This window comes from Nuphar pumila, chromosome 1 (assembly GCF_984573655.1).
Source record: "Nuphar pumila chromosome 1, dmNupPumi1.hap1.1, whole genome shotgun sequence".
Lineage (NCBI taxonomy): Eukaryota > Viridiplantae > Streptophyta > Magnoliopsida > Nymphaeales > Nymphaeaceae > Nuphar > Nuphar pumila.
In genome coordinates, this window is record NC_143249.1 from 176,892,376 (window position 1) to 176,917,418 (window position 25,043).

A 25,043-nucleotide genomic window follows, 5' to 3' on the forward strand; every position below is an offset into this window, starting at 1 on the left:
TAGAAAGGTAGTTAATGATAATAAATGGAAGATATTGGCCTCTATCTATAAGCCTTATCTTAAATTATTTGATACCATAGTGACAAATATCGTGAGATTTATGAAAATCTTGTGATAATATCGCGAGAAATTGCCTGGAAGTTTAGAACTGCAATTGCTCTTGAGATTTTCAAAAGATCACAAGATTTATGAAAAAACATAAATACCTCGATTTAAAATGCGATATTGAGTTCTGCATTGAAAGCTGGATCCAAATCTGACTAAAACCCAAACCCGATTAAGTGTAAATATCGGGTCTTAAGGTAGTTGGATCCAGATTTCATTTTATCTTTTTTTATCTGACTCATAATCCAAATATGATCAAGTGAGGTCTGATTAAGTTCGATTGGGTAATGCCTAGATCCAACCCTAGTCCGACCAGTTGACATCACCTAAAGTTTGGGCATTAATAAAAAAACACTAAGTTTTGATTTTTTTTTTGAAAAAGGCACCTCAGCTTTTGCACCGCTAATCAAAAACAAACTTTCACCCATTTAACCTAGGTTATCACCGATCCAAGATGAGTTAAGAGAGTTAATTTACTTAGTTAACCTTTCAAAGACTCCTTCCCTCTATTTTATGTGAATTTTTAAAAATATGATGTGAAGGGTAAGGTGGTAATTCCATATCGCATTTAATAACAAGCAGCAGGAAACTTCTTGGTCTTTTTAATTAACCGTGATATTTTTTAAGTGCATTTTTTTGAAAATTTTTAAAACTTAGTTACCGTTTTCGTTAATTCACAAACTTTATGTGCCTTTTTTTGAAAATGTCCCTTCAAATAAATTAAAATCGAGGATATAAAATCGGTTGAATGCTCACGTCTACGGGCTAAGGTGTCATATACACGTTCTCCAAAGGAGTGGGTTTCAACTACATAAAATCTTCTTATAATATTATATTTTAGGCAGCGTGCATAGGTTGGCCAACTACTAAGGCTTTAATATCTTACTCTCAACGTACAAAATTCTCTCTCTATGATATATATATATATATAAAAAGAGAAGTGGGTAGGTGCAAAATTGATACTTGTTAAATGTGTGTTTCTGCCATCATGTGTTTTTTATGAAAAAAAAATTATATTTGAAACCTCTAAAATTTACAAAGATTTTGAATAGTTGATGTTTTGAACCTTATAAAAACTCACCCATGTGTTGGAATCAAACACTTCAAGAGCTGATTCCTATAAAATCAAGTACATAGATCACATTTGTATAGTCAGTATTTAAAAAAAAAAAAATCTGAAAAACTCATTTAGTAAGTATTATTTAGCACCTACCCCATTACTCTCTCTCTCTCTCTCTCTCTATATATATATATATATATATATATATATATATATATATATATATATAAAAGATGATTTTGTACCATGCCATCATTGATACACATTGTTGTTTGTATAGACCTAACCACCAAATGGTAGATCTAATGGTGCATATGCTTTTAACATGGTTTATTTATTATAGTAGAAAGTTTTATCATGTTTAATACATCATAAGATCCTATTTTTGAGGTAGTGAATATCATAACTCACAATTCATGAAAAATGGTGGTCTAGGTATAAAATATAAGTTTTCTGTCAACTTTCATATTTAGAAATGGTAAATAGAACATGATAAACATAATCCTAAGGTTAGATTTTACATTTTGGAGCTTAGATCTATCTAAATCAAGTGTGCACCACCATACCTCCAAAAAAACGATGTTTAGAGCTTCGAAAATTTACAAAAATTTTGAACTGTTGATTTTTTAAACTTTATAAAAATTTACCCATGTGTTGGAATAGAAGGCTTTGAGAGCTGATCCAAATAAAATCAAGTACATGGATCACATCTTTATGGTCAGAATTTAAAAATGAAATGAAAAAAGCCTGAAAAACCCATTTAACACACGGTTTAGCACCCATTACTCATATACCAAAATGGGTCCGTGCTAAACCGTGTGCTAAATGGGGTTTTCAGCTTCTCTCGTAGTTTTTCGTGGTTCCAGCCCTATACCCATTACTATATATATATATATATATATATATATAGAGAGAGAGAGAGAGAGAGAGAGAGAGAGAGAGAGGTGTGTAAAGCCTAAACACACTTATCTCATAAACCATCTTAAACAGCTTAAAAAACTATGTCTTAATCTGATCTTACATATCATCAAAATCTCATTTGGTTTAATCAGATATAGTGCACACATTTCAGATTCAGATCAAGCATTGTCTGACCCATATCCATATCCCATTCATTTGCTTCCCTACCAAACAGGTCAGACCTGGATTTGGCTAGATCCAAGCCAAAGCTGTGTCAAGTTTCCCACTTGAGCAGGTCCATCCTTATCACAGCTCATCACTGCTGCCATCCTCCTCTCCCTCTCGGTCTCTTCTCTCTGTTTTTTTTCATGTGTTGTATCTCATAATTGTCCTCTCCTCCAATATGCTAGTCCTCCGTTCTCATCCGAACCACGTAAATCTCTTGTGTGCTTTGCTTTCCGTTGAGTTCTCATGACACCATTTGACAAGGTGTTTGTCCTTGTCAAAACTTGTTCGTCAAGTTGTTTAGATTTTCGCCAAAGGGGTTTGGCGTATGGGACCTAGGCCGTTAGGCAGGTGATCAAAATTCAAATCCCATAGGTGTCACCCCTTGTGCAAGCCAAAGAGTGGCATGGCGACTCCTTGGAGGCAAGAGGTAAGCTCACAAAGTTTTATGCTGTCATGACAGCGACCAGGTGTACCCAGTGTGGGTCTCTGATCCTGGAAGTAGTTTTTCCGTGTAAAAAAAAAATATATATATATATATATATATATACATATATATATATATATATTTATTTATTTGGTTATGACAAAAAAATGAGATTATTTGGTTGTTGTAACCACCCATTTAGTACCTATGTGCTGCCTCTTGTTATTCATACAATAATTCCTCAGGTGGGTGTATGTGATTATGTTGCTGGATCTATGTGCACGTCTATTGCTTGGAACTGTGACAAATTATTTATTTAATATTTTAATCCCTCACCTCTCAAAGGTTTCTGCCTAAATATTATTTAAAATTCTAAAAAAAAATCAATTCAATTGTTTTTTCCCATTAATAAAGAACTTAGGGTGCATTTGGATTTACGATTGACTAGGGAAATGTGATTTTATTATCCTTTCGATCTTAGGTGTGCCTAAGGAGTATTTAAATTTTATATAAGATTTTTAAAGTCTCTTTTTAAAAAAAAAAGAGTTTGAATTTGGATTCATATCTAGCATGACCCAGGCCTCTATCTGATTCATTTGCATTCCTAAAACTAGGGCTGAGAAATGAGACAAAACCCTTGTAGCTTTTTTGGGGATTTATAACCGAAACAACCTGCACCCGGCATGAAGACCTGGTCGCGCTAGCTCAACCTGCCATACCTACGGTCATCATGCTGACAACGTAAAACTCCGAGGCTAAGATCCCTGCCCCCAAAAACCATGTCAAAATTATAATCGGATGCGGATATGGTTTTGATTTTTTACTACCGAATCTCACAAATATGTGAATCTGTTTACATCGCAAACAAGCGGATCGGATATAAGCTTTTCGCAGTCTGAATCCATTTATTTGGCATCTGATTAGTCAAATACGGTATTGGCCACATCAGATCCGAATCCAAACCATAACGGGTAGCCATGAGTTACTCATGTGGGGGCTCATAAGAAATAATAAAAAACTCAGGTGGCCCATGGTAATTTCCGTTTCTTTATTAATGTGGAGCTAAAAGGAAATAAACGAAGAAAATTTTTAAATTTTTAAATAGAAATTTCATTTTTAGGCCAATCTTTTGCCTTAATTTCAAATATGCTCCACATTTCTGAAATTCCAAATATGGCCCCTATATTTGTTGTTGGCCTTGTTAAATCATAAACTAAATTACAACAGTGAGATTAGGAGTTCAAACGTTTACTTAAAAAAAAAATACGTTTTTCCGAGATGATAGATATTGACTTGAGCTGTTTACAAGAAAAATAACATATGTTTGAAAATTGAGAAATATAAGACCCATATTTACAATTGAGAAAAAAATGGGCCCAAAACGAAAAGTTTCCTTTTTTAAAACGCGGGAGACTGGTTTTTTGTTTCTTCTTCCTCCCTCTCATTCTCATCTCAATGGCGCCCTCTTCCTCCCCTTCCGTCTCCAACTCGAGAGTTGCAGAGAGTTGAGTTAAAAGAGTCTTCATAGGCGTCCATCTTTGGGTGAGGAGGAGCGTTCGCCGACATGAGCGTCGATCGGAGCGGGTACTGCGTCGCCTTCGGGTCGCTCTCGAGCTCCGCGATCACGCGGTTTTCCTATGGGTCGAGTTCCTCTTCCTCCGGTAATACTTCTTCTTCTTCTTCTTCTTCTTCTCTCTTTTTTTCTTGTTTCGACAATCAGTTTGGGGTTTTCTTTACGATTCAAACGATCGTGTGGTGCTCCGATCTCGTTCTTGTTTTTTCTCGTTTTCTGGGTGAGTTTTTTGAGTTTTTCGTGGAATATTGGGGATGATGATGATTTTTTTTATGTTGCAATTTTGGCTTTGGAAGTTTTATGATTTGTTACGGTTGAATGCTGTTTTTGGTGTTCTTCGATCTTGCGTCGAACCCTTTCTGTCTGTTGATGCGGACAAATTTGAGCTTATGGTTTTTGTTTCGTTATGCTTCGAACGATCTTGTGGTGTTTCGTTCTTGTTTCCTTTTTTTTGTTGGGGGTTTTGATTTGTGGAATTAAGGGAATGTTGGTGAATTTTTTATGTTACTATTTTGGTTTTAATACGTCTTATTTGTTGTGGCTGAATGTAGTTTTGGGTTCTTTGATCCCTCATCTTGAATTCCCTCTGTACGGTGATGTGGATGACTTTGAATATATGGATTTGCTTTTTTTTTTGTTCTTCATTGATGTTTAATGATTTCGTTATTTTATTTGTTTGTTTTATTTGAAGATCTTGAGAAGAAAGAGGGAAGAAGGATTAGACTTTTGATTAGTTATTTGTTGTTCGTTTACTTCTATTTGTGTTTTTTCTTTATCTTCAGCGATATTTGTTTTCTGGAAAGGGTTTAAGAGCTTTTTGAGCGCACTTTTTTGGTTATGTGAATGAGGGAAGTAATGATTCATTGGAAAATTATGTTCCCTTTGGAACTGCATGTTGTGATTAACAAATATATTTATATTTTAGATACATTTTCTGCTTTGAATTATTTTATTTTTATTTTTTTGGTGGAGGAGAATATTGCCGAATTTCACAAGTTGTACATAAGATTAACTGCCTTTCTGGTCTGTTATTATTGAGAATGAATTTCCTATCGCTTGTGTATTATGTGATCTTTGTAGTCCGTCTATTGGGATCAAAGGCGCTTGCAATTGTTTTGAGATGGTTCATGAAGTTCCGTACGAAATATGTACACCAGTTAATTTCCAGATCCTGTGAAGCGATATTTGAAGCATTGTGCTAGTTTTTACAAGTTTGGAGCATCACGCGGCAAGTACACTCAAAAGTAGATGTACATTATGGGAGTTATGTGCATGAAGAATTGATCATGCTTTTCCAATGTTGGGAGCTGGGGTGCCAATATCTTAGGAATGTGGATGCCTTATTGGTCCTAGGCGGTTTCATGAAAAATTACCAGCTATTTATCATGTTGCAAAAAAATGTTTATCATGCCAAGGTGCTGTTTTTCATATTATATGGCATGTGTTTTGGTCCAACATATTTTCTACATATGTTAGCATCAACTGAGGAACGCCTCTGTGTTTTATTTTCCTTTTGCAAAAAAATTCTTTTCTTATTTTTGTACTATTTTTATTCATTTCAAATTTTAAAACACAGATTTTCCAGCTCTTTTTTGGAGATTGATTGAAAAAATTAAAATATCCTGATTTGCTTGTCGAGATACAGTTGAGATTGATATATGTGACTGAATAAACCAAATGACATTGCAGATGCCTACACAAAAGAGATTTTTAACAATAACCAACAATCTCCAATGCACACAACTGCCTAAAAACTGATAGAATGTGAGGCTTTATTTACACTGAAACCATGTTTGATTGTTACAAGTTCACAGCTTAATTGAAAACCTAAGTTATTTGTGTTGCAAAGTACTGCCTGTAACACTGTTTCGTTGAAGAATTTATCATTCGGTATTCATTGTGGTCCACCATTGGTGGATGCAATTTTGTTTGTATTATGAAAATTTTCCATGATCCAGTGATCATCTTGCTGAGATACAGGAGGAACAGCAGAATCTTGATTTTTGATCTGAGGTTGAATTCTGTGTAAATAGATCGTGATTGGTGAAGAGGGTGATCGAGGTTGAGTCCTATGTGGACTCAGAATGGAAGGAAAAAATACAGAATTTGTATGAGAAGTAGTAAGTTGAGGAATGGAAAGAGGCTAGTATCTACCGATGTTCATAATCCCACTATTTCTGGATTTATCAGTTGTAGCATTTGATACACTTGTTTAAAGGGTTTCTCTTCACCTACTCATGCTCATTTAAGGCAAAAGGTGAAATGCTTCCACCCATGGTACTTCCTATTAGGAGTCTGTTAGAGGCCTTCAGAATATGAAGTACTAGGTGCGACTATAACCATTCTTCCATCAAGGTGAACCCCTTATAAGTAGGGGTGTCAACGGGTCGGGTTTGGTTCGGACCCAGGTGATACCAAACCCAGACCTGATTTGAGATGATGGTACTGGGTCTGGCTCCAGGTCTAATTGGACTCACCATAAGAGAAACTGTACCTGGATTCTATATGGATTCCATGAACCAGACCCAGACTATATTTTTTTTATTCTTTTTTACATTGAAAATTTGCGGATCTTAGTCAGAACTCGGATCAGGCCTGGGTCTGGACTCTGGTATGAAATTTCACAAACCATACTCGGATCCATATACCTAGATTCTAATCGGACCTTCTTGTTTATCACCAAACCCTGACCCTTCAGGGTATGGTACAGGTCGGGTCCGGGTCAAACCTGGATCCATATACCCAGATTCTAATCGGACCTTCTTGTTTATCACTAAACCCTGACCCTACAGGGTATGGTACAGGTCGGGTCTGGGTCAAACCAGATCCATTGACACCCTACTTATAAGTGGGATGGAGGACCTACAGCTGCTTCTACTTGATGGAATATTCTGGACACCACCTATGACAGCTTAGATGGTTGGAATAGCTGTATTGCCCAGAGTTTGGTTTGGTAACCCAGGACTGTTACAGAGCAGCATTTCTTGGACCAGGTTCTACTTTTTCACAAGTTGCAGTACAAGAATCATCTTGGGCCTTTTATTTGCGATGGTCCTTGTATTTAAGGCACTAGATACTGCTGAGGAGTGAGGAATTTTTGATAACCTTGAGTAAGAACACCCATGCGTTGTGGCATAATCTTTGTGGTCTTCTAGTTGATTGTTATTGCTATCCCAGGGTGTTCTTGACATTTGTTATATAAGAACAATACTATTCTAAATATGTGAAAGCTCCTCATGTTGAGTGGACACTTGTTTTTCTTTGAAGGAATGGGTTCTTCTGGTGTAGGGGGCAACTGGGCAAGTGACCTGGGATGGGGTATGTGAGGTAAGCTGGTTGTTGCATTTAATTCGATGGAGGCTATTGTGATAGGATCTATGTCACACGGACTCGGCTAGGGAGGTGCCGCACCCGAGTCGACACGCCCCGACACGGGTGCGGACACAGGTGCGGCTTCGGACTCGGCCCGGACTCGGTCAACGCCGAGTCGGACTCGGTCAACGAGTCAAGGCCGAGTCCGTCCACATTTTGGACTCGGTCAACTTTGACCGAGTCCAAAAATGTCCATTTTTAAGACAAAAAAACATTTTTTATATATCTTTTTTTTTAATATATAACCAGACTGTGCAATGCAGTTGCACAGTCACAGTGCAACTGCAACTGCACAGTCACTGCACACTGTCTGTGACTGTGCACAGTCTGTGTGACTGTGCACAGTCTGCACAGTCACAGACTGCATTGCAAGACTGTGTGCACAGTCTGTGTGACTGTTTCACAACTTATGTAAAAATATGTATAAAACACGATTAAAGGTAACCCAACCATTTGAGGTAGCTAAATAAATGCTTTTCCAGTTTAAAAAAATACTAGTTTCACAAGTATTAGAAAAGCTAGCTTAAGAACTACCATAAAGAAATGAGAGTGCCAAATTGAAACTTTCGAAAAAATTAAGGTCATAGTTTTGGCTACTTAATTTACTGCAGACTTGAAGTTTACTATTACAAGTCAATTTAAATTATATCTGTACAATGATAATATCCTTTTATCTTATATAGTTTTGGCTACTTAATTTTAATTGTTTACTAGAATTATTGTTATATATATATATATATATATATATAGCCGAGTCCCCGTGTCCAAAAATTTTGAAATTGCGCCGCACCCGTGTCGCACCCGCACCCGCACCCGCACCCGCACCCATGTGACATAGGATAGGATTTAATCATATACCACTTGTATGATCAGAAACTTTGATAATCCGAAATCCAGCCCTCTGGTTATTCTTATTGTGATTATGATCCAGTGAGAAGCATGTTCATCCATAACTTTTGCTAACTGCTTACTAAATTGTTCCTTTTTCAGTATTAGTAGATTGTAGTAGAGTAGGATAGAAATCATGTCTTTAATACCTAGTCACTTGCATTACCAAATTACTCCTTTTCCATCCCTAGTCGATCTTATAACAGTAGCATAGAAATCACAAGCATCTTTAACACCTAGTCATTTCCTACATGCTAAATTTTTATGCTTTCATTTAAAACCAAACACATTCTTGGTCAACTCAGTCGTTTCTTTGTCATTTTAAGTCGTTGTTTTTGGCTTCATATGGCTTTTTTATCTCACGTTTTTTTATGGATTGACACCGAGTAAACTTATCTTCTGGTTATCATTTGGGTATAATAATATATCATTATATTGCACCATCATATTTTTAGAATTTATAAGATTAAATGATTCTCACAGCAGATGCAACAAACGGGACATTGGCGTGGCGTGGTAAAGGTGTTTGGTGCATCTGTATGCAACGAAAAGGGACTTATGAGCGTATATGTATTAATTTGACTCCATTACAGGTGAGTTTTGTTTGCAAGCCGCACATGATTAATGAACAATAGAACTAGGATTACGAGACATGATTTTTTGAATTTTCAACAATTGTTATTTAGGTAAATTTTGTTATATTTTTTCTTGCAATTTCCATTTCCAATAAGTGCAGTGCTGGTTCTGTATAGCACTGATCTGTTATTGTATTCTTGTGTGCTATTGAATAATTTATGAAAATCTCTCTCTCTTTCTCTCTCCCTCTTACACACACTCATTAACATATCCTTTTGCCTTTCTCTGTGGTGACCACTCTTTGCCGTATCATGTGAGCTTTCTTATGCTTTTTTTCAAATTTAAATCATGGTTTTCTTTTCTATTGCCTCAAAAAGGAAAAGTTAAAAGCGGAGATTATACTGTAAGTTGGTTGTGTTACCCTTGGTACTTATTTTTGGTATGTTTTGTGTTTATGATTGCTTTTCCTTTTCCCTATGTTACTACACCTTCTTGTCTTCTTCGAGGAGAGATATATGTATCATATGACATTGTTATTGTTGGAAATTGAATTGTGTCAGGGTTCATAGCTAAAACAAAATATGCTGAAATAAATGCGGCGATTTAAAATTTTATGCATGCATATGATAAAACTTTAATTGAGGAAGCAATAAGAGATTATAAGTTAGATAGAGATGCCATGGGCCCCTAATTGCCTCTTGCAGTCTTGTCTGTGAGGTGGCACACATCTTTTATTTGAAAACTAATTAAGGTTAACAACAAAGAACATGTAACAAAGGTTACACGGTTACCATACAAATGGCATGCAGACATAATACACAAAATAAAGAAATTATATCAATGCCACCACTGAATACATCATTTGTCAGGAGGAACTTGTATGTTTTCATATTGTGTGTTAGCCTAGTGATTGGTCATAAATACTATGAAAAATTTGTTAAAATACATGTATATATATATATATATATATATATATATATATATATATATATATATATATATATATATATATATATATATATATACCAAAATACCCAATAGGGGTATTTTGTTTTCTCTAAATATTGTATTTTTTCTTAGGTTTTTCTTTTTGCTATTTTCTGTTTTTTTCTTTTTTGTTTTTTGTATTTCAGCTGGAGCCTGGGACCATTGGGGACCCCACACTAATAGACGTTGGGGGTCCCCAGCGTCTGTAGTGGGAGCCCCAATGGCCCCCTCTCAATAGCTCTCCTCTTGTATAAATAGAGGACTCTCCCTCTAACATGTATAGTGTTCTAAGACTCCTTTTTTCTCAATAGAGTTCCTATTTTGCCTTTTGTCATTTTACCCCTTAGTGGGTTTTGTGTGTTGTGCACATTATGTGCTTATGCGTTTTGGTTCTTCATTGAACCCTTTTTGTGATATTTCTTGTACCTTGTATTTCTGCAATTCTCATTACAAAAATGCTGGCCATCAGATGCAACTATGGCACCATATCGTGTGGTAGCCTAGTGACCAAGGTTGTTAAATGCGATGAGGCGAAGCGAGGCGTTGAGCCTGTTATGAAGCGAGGCGTTGAAGCGTAAGCTTCATGATCAAAATAATAAAATATATAATATTAATAAAATAATGAAAATTTTAAATAAAAACTAATAATAAATAATAAATGACAGTATAAAATAAATTGTGTCCTCACAAGATCAATTAAGTTCCAAATCCATCAAGAACCACTAGAACTCCACCCTTAAGCGCAAGTGCTCCACTGCCGGCAACCCTCCAGCCAAGCGATCCAACAGCTCCAGAAAAGATAAGTAAAAAAAATAAATAGACAATTTCTTCTTTGAAGCACGTAAATAAACCGGTAGACAATTTCACCACCGCTCCCTCGCTGCGCTTCCTCTCGTTGAGTAATAATTACTTTTCCAGCGAGATTCCGCCAGGTTTCGGGACCAATTCCCAGCTCCTGGAGGCCATGGATTTGTCGTCGAACCTGCTCAATGGTTCGTTGCCGTCGGAGATCGGGACCGTACGGTACCTCAACCTCTCGTCCAACAGGTTCTCCGGCCCGATACCGCCGGAGCATCCCGTAGAATGGGACGCTCGACCTCTCCTACAACAACTTCTCTGGGCCGGTGCCGGAGGTCGGGGCGTTCCTGAACCAGAAGCCGCAGTGCTTCTTCGGGAACCCGGGCCTCTGCAGCGTCCTGACGACTCTCTCCAACCCACTGCCGAACACCACGACGTCGCCGCCGGCGATCGCGGCCATACCTGAGAGCCTGCCAGAGTAGCCGACGGAGAACGGGGGCCCTCAGCCGGAGAAGCCGCAGCAGAGGAGAGACGACCTGACTCCCGGAACTATCGTCGGAAACTTCGCGGCTTTGAGCCTCGTGTCTATGGTCTTCATCTACCGGTACCAGGTGAAGAGAAAGAAGGCCGACGCAGCGGCCGTGGCAGAAATTTCCGGAGACCGGAAGAAGAATGAAGACGCCGGGAGATGGTCGTGCCTGCGAGCCAGCCGGAAAGGGAGAGGTGACGACGACGACGGCGTCTCGGATAGCTCGAGCTCCGTCTCGGAATCGGAGGAAGAGTCGCGAGATCAGAAACCGGGACGCCTGGTGTTGGTGGACGTCGAGCCGCCGGAGCAGGAGCTGCATCGGCTGCTCAAGGCTTCGGCCTACATCCTAGGCGCGAGCGGAACGAGCATCGTCTACAACGCCATCGCTTCCTCACTGCAACAATTTCACCTCTTCTGATCTCTTTCGAAACAAAATCGAGAATCGGAGACGACATTCAACATGATGCGCACGCCTCAGAAGCGAAGCGCGTTTCGACTTGAGGCGTGCGCTTCACATGAGTGAAGCGTGCGTTTCAAGCCTGAAACGCTTCACTGCAACGCCTCAATACCTTGAGCATGCGCTTTGCCTCTGAGGCGTACGCTTTAGGTATTGAGGCGTACGCCTCTCACAACACTGCTAGTGACTGGTCATCTATGTCACACGGACCCTCCGTTTTGCCCTCCGTACCTTTGTCGACACGCATGTTCCCGTGTTGACACACGTTGACACCTGGACACACCATTTTACCCTCCATACATATAAGTTTGTATTCAATTTATAATTTATAATTATATTTTCAGTTTATAACTTTATATTTTCAGTATCATATAAGTTTGTATTCAATTTATAATTTATAATTATATTTTCAGTTTATAACTTTATATTTTCAGTATATAATATATATTTTAGATATAGCATATATATTTAAATTATATTCAGTTTATTTTGAATTTATTTGGTATTTATGTGATATATATATATAGTTGTACCCTCCGTACCCATGTGACATAGCTGGTCATAAATACTATGCGAAAACGCTGGTCATCAGATGCAACTATGGCACCATATCATGTGGTAGCCTAGTGACTGGTCATAAATGATTAAATACTATGAGAAAACGCTGGTCATCAGATGCAACCTTTTAGTGAGAAAAGCTCCACGCATGGTTTGCTCAACAGAATGGCCTCGTTTTCCCTAAATAATAATATTAAAGAAAAACGGGATAAGCAGGATTCTCCTAATTAAACTTTTATAAAATAAATGGAGCATTTTTACTTGGAAAAGTTAAAAATATTGATGTGCAAAACTGACACACGGACAGTTGGTTTGAATTAATAACGTGGGTATTACTATGAACATGCAACAACACATACTTATGCTGCATTCTCTTTGCAGTTTACACTCTCCCACATTTTTATGATAAGGGTGGTGTTACATTGTTAAACTATTGCAGGAAGAACGATTACGGCGTTTGAAGCATCGCATGAAAGCAAGCTTTGATTCCTCAAGATCGGAACACCAGGTGCAGTTATCATGGGTTTTATCTATAACGAGCCATTCATAGAATTTATACCGATTTGATGGATCAGATGTGATAGCTGGTTTGAGTTGCATTGACCAGCCAAGGGGTTGATGCTCCTATGAGGGGCTATTGGCAGGCCTGCCTTCAAAAGAGAAAAGGAAAAGAATTGTTATTTTGCTAATGCAACGACATGCTACTTTTGAGGAACTATAGGAGGTTTCTCTTAAGTTGATTGTCATGTATGCATCTGGAAGACAAGTCAACAAATTTGACATGCATCTGGATGTCCATATGTTCATCAATGCATCTATATGTAATGTTCAACAAAATCCTAGATTCTAAATGCAAAGAGAGAAGGGGGGGAAGAAAATTTTCAGTCATCATCATCGCCACCAGTCTTATCATAACTACATTGCAGCCAACTTTTTCCATCTTCTCTCTTTTCAAAGAGAGAGAGAGAGAGAGAGAGAGAGAGAGAGAGAGAGAGAGAGAGAGAGAGAGAGAGAGAGAGAGAGAGAGAGAGAGAGTTTGGTGACACAATTCTGTTTTGATTGCAGACCAAGAGAGTAACATTTTCTTGTTCATGATTGTTGACGTATACATATCATGGTTCAAGTTGTACACAAAGGTGTGCCAGGAGAATAAAAGTGTCATGGTTATGCAAAATTATTATTTATTAGATTAACTACACACATAAATTGGTCACAGTTTTCACTAGATCAAATGCATAACAAAAATGGTAAATTACAATCACATAAATATGCACTTGGCACATACTACAATGAGTACTAACACGTCACCCTCAAATCATATAATTTATTTAAATGTATGGCACTTGTATTCTAGGAACTCATGTATTTTTAGGAAGGCAACTTGTTTTTTGATTCTCAAAAACTGAGATTTGGTGACACGATTCGGGTTTGATTGTAAACTGACAAATAGGTAAGAGGGGATATCTGGATATCCTCTATCTGTAAGTTGTCTAGATTCCACTTCTATAGTTGGATATCAGTAAACCCACTTCTAATTAAATATCTCTTTATGTTTAATAGTATTACTATTATCAATCTAACAGAAAGAGATTGAGTGGAGGTTTTAAACTTGTCGACGGACCTACAGCTTCTTGGTTGGTTGATATTTTTTAACCTGTTTAAAATTGTGAAACTCCCACTTTATGCTTGCAGGAAGCTCTCAGAGCCCTTTGGTCTGCTGCATACCCTGGACAGGAGCTGAATGACTTAATATCTGAACAATGGAAAGAAATGGGATGGCAGGGAAGAGACCCATCAACAGATTTCAGGTTCTCCACTTGTTCATTTCATAGTTCTTTTGGGGTTTCTGCTTGGCAATCTTTAGCGACCCATTAACTGAAGAAAGAAAATTAATGTGTTTTACAGGGGAGCCGGTTTCATTGCTTTGGAGAACTTGCTTTTCTTTGCAAAAACTTTTTCTGTAAGGCTTTTTTCTGCCCAAGTAATTACACCATGTTTTTTTATTTCTGTCACTGATACACTATTTGGGTCCAGTGTTAGGGGACAGAGACAAGATTGGGGCACCTCTCATGACATGCTATGACACGTTTTGGGCACCAATAAAATTTTTAGTAGTTTTTTGAATTTTATTGTTTTTGTTTTTAATGATGTTTGAGTCTAATCCGTTACTTTTTACTGCACTTGATAAATATATTTTTATGCATTGAAAATTAACTGAAAATGCCGTGAGTCGGCATGGTATCCTTGTTTAGTTTAATTTGCTACTCTCAGAGTACAGTAAATTGTTTGTACATGTGCTCAGGCACGTTCACTTGCAATATATGCTTAAGTTAACATTGCCATGCCTAGCTAATGTGTGGGCTGTCCTTAATCTTTCTTGAAGATCTCTCAATTGTATAGGCAGTTGTCATTCATTCCTATACTCATCATTAGGCGAAATGGTATTCTTGAGGCATATAGTCCAGTATCAAATGGATGCTTATTAGTTTAAAATTTCTTCAAATTCCTATTTGTTCTGGAATACTGAAGGATAGATAAATATTGGGGAATTGCACAGAACACTTTATCTGAAAAATGCTAGGGAAAAAATAAGAACGTGCATTCAAGCTGAGATTTGGGACTTAAAGAACAAAAAAACTGACTAAAGATTCCTTTTTCCATTTTGATCAAGACTTCTAACATATCAAATTCTTATTAGATTTCTGATAAATGTTCTTACTAACATCTTTATTATATTGTTTAGTTGTTGCTATGCTAATTGATTGCAAGTTTCTTCAGAGTTAAAGGGTTTAGATTTGATTTTTGTTTTATTATTCATTTAGATAAAATGATTATTCACTGATCATGTAACTTCTACCTTTTTTAATGTTAATTCCTTTTTTTATACTTTTGCTCTGCTATGAAAATATACATGATTGCCAGCTCATTCATTTCTATTTTCTTACGCCTATTTTTGTATCAGTTCTTTTGTTGTATGGGCCTAATACTCACTTTCATGGTGTCCTATTAACTAAAACTGTTGATGACTTTCTTAAAAAAAAATTATCTAGTTATTTAGATATAAGAATTTATGTTTTTCATTCTCATTTAACTTTGAAACTCCACATATCTGTTTTATGCAGACATCCTTCCAACGTTTGTTGACCAAGCAGGGAGGAAAACGAGCCACTTGGGAGTATCCATTTGCTGTTGCTGGAGTAAACATTACATTTATGATCATCCAAATGCTTGACCTGCACTCCTGTAAGAATCCGATAACATGCACATGCATGCATAGACAATCACATATGCTAATGGTTATCATGCTTGCAATCTCTCTCTCTCTCTCTATATATATATATATATACTTATTTTGAGAAGCATTTTCACCTTCTGCTTGATATCTTTGTACTATTCCATGATCCGAGAAAAGATAGGACTGATGAGCTATCACCAGCTAGGCATGCAGTTCTTTTTATAGTTTTTATCTATTTGTTTGTTCTTGAATCTAGTCTGCATCTTTTTTGGTACAAAAGTTGTAACCTCTATATATATGCTTTTGTTTCACTGCCAAATAGAATTTTGACCGATAGCAGAATTTTAATATGGTCTTACGTTTTTTCACGTGTTTGCAGCAAAGCCAAGGACATTGATCGGTGCAGTGTTCATGCAAATGCTTTCAGGTCACTTGTCAAAGCTCATTTTAGCACTAATTTCTGTTTCCATTACAGACCCCTGATATAGCAGCCTGCTATCAGAAATTGGAAAGGTGGCAGATATCTTACTAACTTTGGTCATATCCCTGCTGCATGTTTTCAGAGGATGAATGGGCATTCGACTTGCTTTACTGCATTGCTTTTGTGGTTATGGATGCACAATGGCTGGCAAAGAATGCATCATACATGGATTTCAATGTAACGTGTTTGTGTGTGTGTGTGTGAGAGAGAGAGAGAGAGAGAGGCCAGATTGATGCTGAGAATTGATTATGATTTCTGAACACAGGATGTTTTGAAGTCAACTCGGGCTCAGCTGGAGAGGGAGTTTTTGTTGGAGGATGTATATCGGATTGAGGATATGCCATCATATAGCCTGCTTCTGTGAGCACTAGCAGCTTGTGAATTTATTTTGCTGTCGGTGCTCGTTCCTGCAGGCTCGCTTCAACAGTAACATAAACTAACACAATTGTGTTTCATGTATTGTTAAATTATTGTCAAGTCTTGTATCATCCTGGCATATTATACTACTGTGGCCCCTTTCAAGGGAAAGCATGTTCAAATGGAATTAATTTATTTTTTGTCACTGCCAAATAGACTTTTGACTGATAACAGAATTTTAATATGGTCTAAAGTTTTTTCATGTGTTAGCAGCAAAGCCAAGGACATTGATTGGTGCAGTCTTCGCTTTCAGGTAGGGACGGCAGTAGACTGGGGCGAATGCAAGGAACAAGGTCTCCACCCCCTCTCCATCTCAAAATTTTGCCCTCCATCCCTGCCTTCATCCCTGCACGGGTTTTGATTTTAATCTTCATCCTCGTTTCATGTCCATCCTCGATCCAAGCGGGGGGAGGCGGGGCAGGGCCCTGTTTCTCCTCGGTTTACTGTCATCGCTAAAGAAGAAGGTCGAATTGTCAAAGGATATTTTAATTATTTTATTAATGGGGATTGGGGACGAGCAGGGAGGGTGAGGGAACGTGTAAGTCCATCCTTGCCTTGATCTCCGCATGGGTTTTGATTTTAACCTCCATTCTCATTTCATGTCCTCCATCCCCAGTCTAAACAGGGCGAGGTGGGGCGAGGCCCCGTTTTCCCCTGGTCCACTGTCATCCCTACTTTTAAGTCACTTGTCAAGCTCATTTTTTGCGTTAATTTATGTCCCCATTACTATCTGAAATTGAAAAGATAGATATCTTACTTCCCTCCAATGTATGTAGGATTTTACATAAAAAAAAATACCATCCAAGAGTTGATTCCTATTATTTTGACCATGCCAAACTCATTTATGGGGTTTGATTTGGTCAAAATATGATCTCCCTCTATGAGTTCCAACTAGGGGGGTTCTATACCCATGAGGGTACCAAATCTAATCCTCCTCTTTTTTATGAGGAATCTTTGTTGAAGTGAGAAAAACCCTAGGTGGGGGCCCACGACCACCTTGCTTTACCTGACCACCTCTGAAAACTATGGACACACCCGTGTGCCAAAGGGGTTTGATCTTGACAAGTTTGACCCCTATTAAAATAGAGATCTCATTCAAGTAAACCTGACTCGATATCTGCACCTCAAACTCGGTGACCATTGAGAGCCTTCTCAGTTCAAGCTAAGCCATGAGCCAAATCAACAGTAGAAAGATCATTTCAAAACCACTGAAAATCATGACATAAATCATGTACTGCCATAACATATTCATTACCTACACTTTAGGATAAAGATCAATCAAGATAGATGGAACAAGATAGATCACATTTGATGATCGACTATCTTCTAGTTGGTTACCTACATCTTAGGAAAGGATTGACCAAGTGTAGTTGACATTTTGATGTTGTTATGTATTTTAACCTCTTGTAAAGATAATTATCATAATGAGAAAATTTGATTTTGTCTTCTATCATGGTATTAGAGCAAGGACATCTTTGACTGGTGGATCTTGCATTCCATCGTGGTAGACGATCTATTGTGCTGGCCAAATATCCCCAGAAGTGTCGTAGCCCATTTCTTCGACAAATCTCTTGAATAATTAGGAGGATCGATATTCTATCGGTCAGGTGAGATCGACTTTGTGTGTAGCGTCTCCAAGCTGTCCTCTATGGCTTCTGATAGCATCAACTGTGGTGCCGGTTCATTTGAAAACACACAAGAATCGACAACCAATCCTTTTTTTCTCTGTCACTTGAATAATCCAGGGATATCCCTAGTATCTCAACAGCTTATTGGCGACAACTACTCAATGTGGAGTAGAGCAATGATTATGGCACTAAGTGCCAAGAATAAATGGTGTTTCATCGATGGATCAATCACGAAACCTGAACCATCATCACCAAATGTTGCTATGTGGGAACGATGCAACAATATGGTACTATCATGATTACTCAATTTCATTCATAAAGACCTAGCAGCCAGCGTGAACTATGCGCAAACTGCAGCTGAGGTTTGGGCAGAGCTTCGCGAGAGGTTCTCCCAATCAAACGCTCTCAGAATATATCAAATTCAACAAGAGATAATCAATCTCAAGCAAGGACAATCTTCAGTAACAATGTATTTCACCAAATTGAATGGGTTATGAAACGAAATGTCCACATACATTGAGATTTTACCTTACTCATGCAGGGCCATGAAGGTCTTCAAGAACTCCAACAACACGAGAGGCTCATTCAATTTTTAATGGGCCTCAATGACAGCTTTAGTGCCATCAGGAGTTAATTACTCCTCATGATACCATTTCCATCTTCTCACACCAGCCCATGTTTCAGTTGCCGCATCAATCGATCGAAGCAATCAACCTATCAAAGCCTGCCCAGATGCTCACTAGACCGAAATGCGAACACTATAGGTGTTTGGGCCACATCAAGGCAAACTGTTATTATCTTCATAGTTTCTCTAACTGATCAAGGGTTTCTTCCAATGCTCTCTTCAACAGCCAGGCTAATGCCAATGCATGTTACCCTACAACTGAACCTAAAAAGCCAATGTCCAGTCCTTTTCTTCCCAAACTAATTCAAACATAATATGACAAGATCATGACCATTGTCAATCTAGGTAACCAAAACACTCCATTTATGGCCAACCTTGAAGGTAATATACCTAAACCATCAGTTTGTTTATCTACATCTTAATATTAGATTATAAATTCCCACATATGACATCACAACTCCATATCTAACCTTTTATCACTGATGTCGATTTCTTTTCCACCCATTGGCCTCCTTGATGGGGCGTTCGCCCCTGTCACTCACACTGGAAGCATCATATTTTCATCAACAATTACATTACATAATGTCTTATGTGTTCCTCATTTCAAATTTAGCCTCATCTCTATTAGTAAATTAATTTGTGATTTGAAATATGACATTGTATTTAAAGAAAATCATTGTGTATTTCAAGACCCACACTCAAAGATGAAGATTGGAATGGGTAGGCTGCAAAAGAATCTTTACATCTTTGAGAAAGGTGGTAACCATGCCTTAAATATTTCATCTCCTTCCGTTTGGTACCTTAGACTTGGACATTTATCAAATTCTCGACTTCAAGTTCTTGTTGATTCCAATAAAGTTAATGAAAAAATTTCTCATAAACATTGTTTTATTTGTTATAAAGTCAAACAAACCAGATTGTCATTTTTTCATGGAACCATATCATCTTCCAAGCCATTTGAGTTGCTACATTGCGATATATGGGGTGCATATCAAACTCTATCTATGTCAAGAGAGCATTTCTTCTTAACCATAGTAGATGACTACAATAGATGCACGTGTGTATATCTTATGAGGTATAAGTCTGAGACATTAAATATCATCAAATTTTTTATTACGCTAATTCAAATCAATTTCAAACAATTTTTTTGGGCATTTGATCGAATAATACAACTATTTTTTTTTCAAATGACATGCAAGTGTATCTTAAAGAAAATGAAATAAATCGGCAGCAACTCCACAACAAAACGAAGTTGTTGAACGCAAACATAGAGATTTATTGGATGTTGCTCGGGCCCTCTGATTTCAATCCAATTTACCAATCAAGTTTTGGGAGAAATGTATTCTTACAACACATATCTTATAAATCGACTCTCCTTAAAACCCTTGATGGGTAAAACTCCTTATAAGATGCTATACAACAAAGCACCTAAATATGACCATTTAAGAATATTTGGATGCTTATGTTAAGCCTTTAACATCAATCATACCTACAAATTTGACACCCTTGCCAAACAATGCATCTTTGTAGGATCCTATGGCCAAGTTGGTTATAAAGTTTATGATTTTGAATCTCAAAAAATATTTGTCAGTACAGATGTCAAATTTTATGAAAATATTTTCCCTTTTCAAGATCAAAAAGCTCCTTCTATCGATGATGGTAATGTTATATTCATACCAATATTTGAACCACAAGACTTTTCCCCACAGACTCAAGACCATAAGTCTTTGCCCACCAACCCGAATGACCCTCATGATCAAGAACCATCGTCCACTCCAGATGACCCGCCCAATCCTGTCACCGAATATAGTACTCCAGAAATGACTTAATTTCAAAGATCTGATCGTTCTAGCCAATCACCCTCTTACCTCAAGGATTTCAAATGTTACTCTGTAGCCCCCGTGTTCCAGTTGGATAAATGGTGTGATGTGGATCTAAATACTAACCGTCCACTTAGTCATTATCTTGCATATCAACGGTTTTCTCCTTCCTATAGAATTTTCTTGGTGAGAATCACTCAAAATTTGGAGCCAAAGACTTTTGTTCAAGCCATGAAATACCAACATTGGCGTGATGCCATGGCTGCTGAAATTCGAGCACTTGAAGAAAATAATACCTGGACAGTGATGAATTTACTTGAAGGTAAGTATCGTGTAGATTGCAAATGAGTTTATAAAGTTAAATATAGATCTGATGGTTTCATCAAACATCATAAGGCATGCTTGGTCGCTAAAGGGTATACACAAATCGAAGGTCTTGACTACAATGAGACGTATGCTCTAGTGACCAAGATGGTCACTGTTCGATGTCTTCTCACCATTGCTTCTATACACAATTGGCATCTTTTTCTAGTTGATGTCAACAATGCATTTCTTCATGGTAATCTAGATGAAGAAGTTTACATGCATTTACCTTCCAGATTTTTCAATCAGGGACACACTAAGTTTGCCGCTTAAATAAGTCTCTCTATGAACTCAAACAATCCTCACAGAATTCGTTTGAGAAGCTTTCAGCTTATTTAAGGAAAATCAGATTTGTTCAATCCAAGGCAGATTATTCTTTATTCTCACGTATAGGGAACAACCACAAAATGTTTATATTAGTATACGTGGATGACATAATCATCACATGAGATACTCTTGATCAGATTAGCGACCTCAAAAGGAAATTCGAAAAGAAAATTTGCTTTAAAGATCTCAGTCATCTAAAATATTTTTTGAGCATTGAAATGACTCGATCCAAGCAGGAGATATTTCTATCCCAACGAAAGTATGCCTTGGATATATTAAAGGACATGGGATATTTGGATTCGAGACCATGTTGCTTTTTCATTGAGCAAAATTTCATGTCCAATCATGAAGATGGATCCATTTTAGAAGATTCGAGCCTCTATCGATGACAGATTGGTCGACAGGTATATCTCACCATCATACGCCCTGATATCTCTTATGCATTCCATGTTCTAAGCTAATTCTTAAGCCAACCACACACTCCTTGTATGAATACAACTCTCTGAATTTTGTGATATCTCAAAGGTACCCCGGGCCAAGGGATTCTAATGCATTCTTTCAGTATGTTGACTATTCTTGGGTATTCTAATTCAGATTGAGCTTCATGCCCAATGACTCGCAGATCTACTTCTGGGTATTGCATCATGATCGACTCTGATATCTTGGAAATCAAAGAAATGGTCAACTATATCTCGATCATCTGCAGAGGCCAAGTGTTCTATGGTTTTAGCCACTTGTGAATTCACTTGGGTCAAATATTTGTTGGCAGATTTTGGGATCTCTCATTCTCAGCAGATGACTTTCTTTTGTGACAATCAAACAACACTGCATATTGTTGCTAATCTTGTTTACCATGAGCGCACCAAACACATTGAAATTGATTGTCACCTTATTCGAGAGAAAAATCAAAATGGGTTGATACACATTCAATTCATCTCCACCCATTCAGAGTGTGCAAGCATTTTCACCAAGGCCTTGGGTTGTGAGCAACTCTCTATTTTGATGGCCAAGTTAGGCATGCTCGATCCACATGCTCCAACTTGAGGGGGCGTATTAGTTGTTGTAATGTTGTAAAAATGTATTGTGTGTTTATTCTTATCATTACCTACTGATTTGTTACCTATATTTTAGGATAAAGATCAATCAAGATCAAGATAGATCGACCATGATAGATCACATTTGATGATCAACTATCCTCTAGTTAGTTACCTACATCTTAGGAAAGGATTGACCAAGTGTAGTCAACATTTTGATGTTGTTATGTATTTTAACCTCTTGTAAAGAGAATTATCATAATGAGAAATTTTGATTTGATCTTATATCACATAGGAAATCATATGCTGCCCAAACAAATTATTTCTTTATGCCCAAATATGAACTCAGAAGCAAAATCATAGGACTCATGATATGATTACTTAGATGAATATATCATAACGATTTTGATTAATATATTGCAGTTGTATCATATTATGCATTGTTTGTTGTTTAATTCATAAAGTATTGGGATATATAAAAAAATCAATTGTATATACAAAATATTCCAACATATAAATAAATATTTCAAGTTTTTATCTTGTTGATATTATGCTAAAAAAACCAGAAAATGATTGTACTATCCTTGCAAAAATGGCATGCTTCCCTCCCAAAATGCTTACCAATTTTACAAAACCCCCCACATATCCAAAATTGTCGATTCTTGTTTTTTTAAAGACATTTTTTCCTTTCACACATGTGAACATGTTGATGTTTGCGCCATATATAGATACATTGTATTAATTCCGTAACCATTTAATAAAAAAAGATTATGCAAACATCAACAAATATAGTACAACCTTCATGAAAATAACCTACGAACCTCATTTAAGTAAATACTCCTCAAAAAAGGTATGCAAATGTATGATGACATTCGCAAATACCTGTTGTGAATGTCTCTGACTTTCGCACTCTAATGAGACATCTGCAAATAAAGTACGACCTTCGCAAAGAACACTTGTGAACCTCCTTTAACTAAATATTCCTCAAAGAGGTTCACAAATGTCGGCTGACATTTGTAGCCATCCGTTGTGAATGTCTTCAACATTCACACTTTGATTCAACCTCCGAACTTCGTTAACTAAATACTCTTTACGTACATTCACAAATGTCTGCTGACATTCACAATTATCAGTTGCGATTGTTCATACCTTCACATGCTTGTCGATTCATATATAAAGTCATTGCAGTCATTTTTTTGTTTTTTTCTCGTTAGAACACTACCCCTATTTTCTCTTTCTTTTGCAATGAATTCACCTTGCAACATTTTGACGAGGTTGCGACATCTTTTTTGTCAACTTTTTCGTTTTTTGATTAAGTCAAAAAGTGAGTTTCAAACTATATACATAGTTTTCTTGCATGCTTAAGCTTTTTTAGATATATATTAAATACGGCCTTATAGTATTTGTGTCAGGTTGTTGTCGTTGAAGATTTATGTATCTTTGCTCTTGTTTTATTCAATATTTGGTATTGATTTTTTGTTTAGAGTTTTTTTTTCCATATATATATATATATATATATATATATGTGTGTGTGTGTGTGTGTGTGTGTGTGTGTGTTGCAGATGATTTATATTTGTTTTCTTATCATTTATTTAATATTTGGTGGTTTTGTCTTGAGATAATGAGGTTAAGGTTGACTTAAGTGAGATTCATAGGTTATTTGCGAATGTTTGTAGAATCTCTTTTTTATTGAAAAGTTGTGAACTTCCTACAACGTACAAATATATCGCGTGAACCTCAACAGGTTCGCATGTGCAAAAGACAAAATTGTCTTAAAAAAGTTAAGAATTGACAATTTTGAATATACAGGAGATTTTGTCAAATTGGTAGGCATTTAAGATCCAAAATATATAAATGTAATATCCAATCCATATCCAAAATATATATGGTGACACTGGATCCGGCAAAGAAGAACAAAAATCAAAGTTTTGACATGTAAAATTTGCAAAAACATCATAGTAGATCTAAATATAAACATAGATCTACTATGGAACATGGATCTGAATATGATCCAACTTCAAAAAACACTCCAAATACATTTGTGGATCTTACTTTGATGATCCACACCCAAAAATAAAGTGTTAGATCCAGATCAAAGATCTTATCCAACCCGTTTCCTCTGCACCCCTACTTAAAAGCCCAAAATTCTACAAATGACGTTTGTTACTTGACTTTTTTTTTTTTTCGACAGAGAAAGCTGGGGATAGGCAGAGCCTTCCAGTTATACAACTATACCATAGGGATTCGAACTTGCAACTTCTCAACATAAGGTGACGTGCACTAACTGCTGTTTACTATTGGTTTTTTGGGAAGGGTGTAAATGGTGCATTATATTAATACCAATTGGTTAAAAATTCAAGTGAAAGTTAGCATGGGTTTTAGGCAAAAAGCACTGTAATACAAATTCTCTTCTGGTTTTCCCAGTGTATTAAATCATGAACAAAAAAAAAAATGTTAATCAGGTTGTGTTTCCCAGGAAATGCTGAAGTAGGGTCTAAATGAGAAGAGGCAGGGGGGGGGGGGCTCTGTTTCTCTTCGGTTTACTGTCATCCCTAAAGGAGGTCGGACAGTCGAAGGATATTTTAATTATTTTACTAACCGGACGGGGCCTTGGTCCACTACCATCCCTACTTTCAGGTCACTTGTTAAGCTCATTTT

The 25,043-nt window shown here is 37.1% G+C and overlaps 1 protein-coding gene across 2 annotated transcripts; it reads left to right on the forward strand.

Annotated features, from left to right (window-relative positions):
* Positions 1-4,215: 4,215 nt before the first annotated feature.
* Positions 4,216-16,711, forward strand: LOC149851386 (uncharacterized). 2 transcript variants are annotated; one of them, XM_090014886.1, is made up of 9 exons: positions 4,216-4,378; positions 9,034-9,143; positions 12,895-12,963; positions 14,148-14,263; positions 14,361-14,415; positions 15,578-15,698; positions 16,070-16,117; positions 16,254-16,348; positions 16,437-16,711. In XM_090014886.1, exons 1-9 carry the CDS (start codon positions 4,282-4,284, stop codon positions 16,533-16,535), a joined length of 810 nt encoding a protein of 269 aa, XP_089871012.1. In that variant the 5' UTR covers positions 4,216-4,281; the 3' UTR covers positions 16,536-16,711. The 2 variants fall into 2 exon arrangements, with proteins under 2 accessions (XP_089871012.1, XP_089871020.1); XM_090014894.1 differs by lacking the exon at positions 12,895-12,963.
* The last annotated feature ends 8,332 nt before the right edge of the window (positions 16,712-25,043 follow it).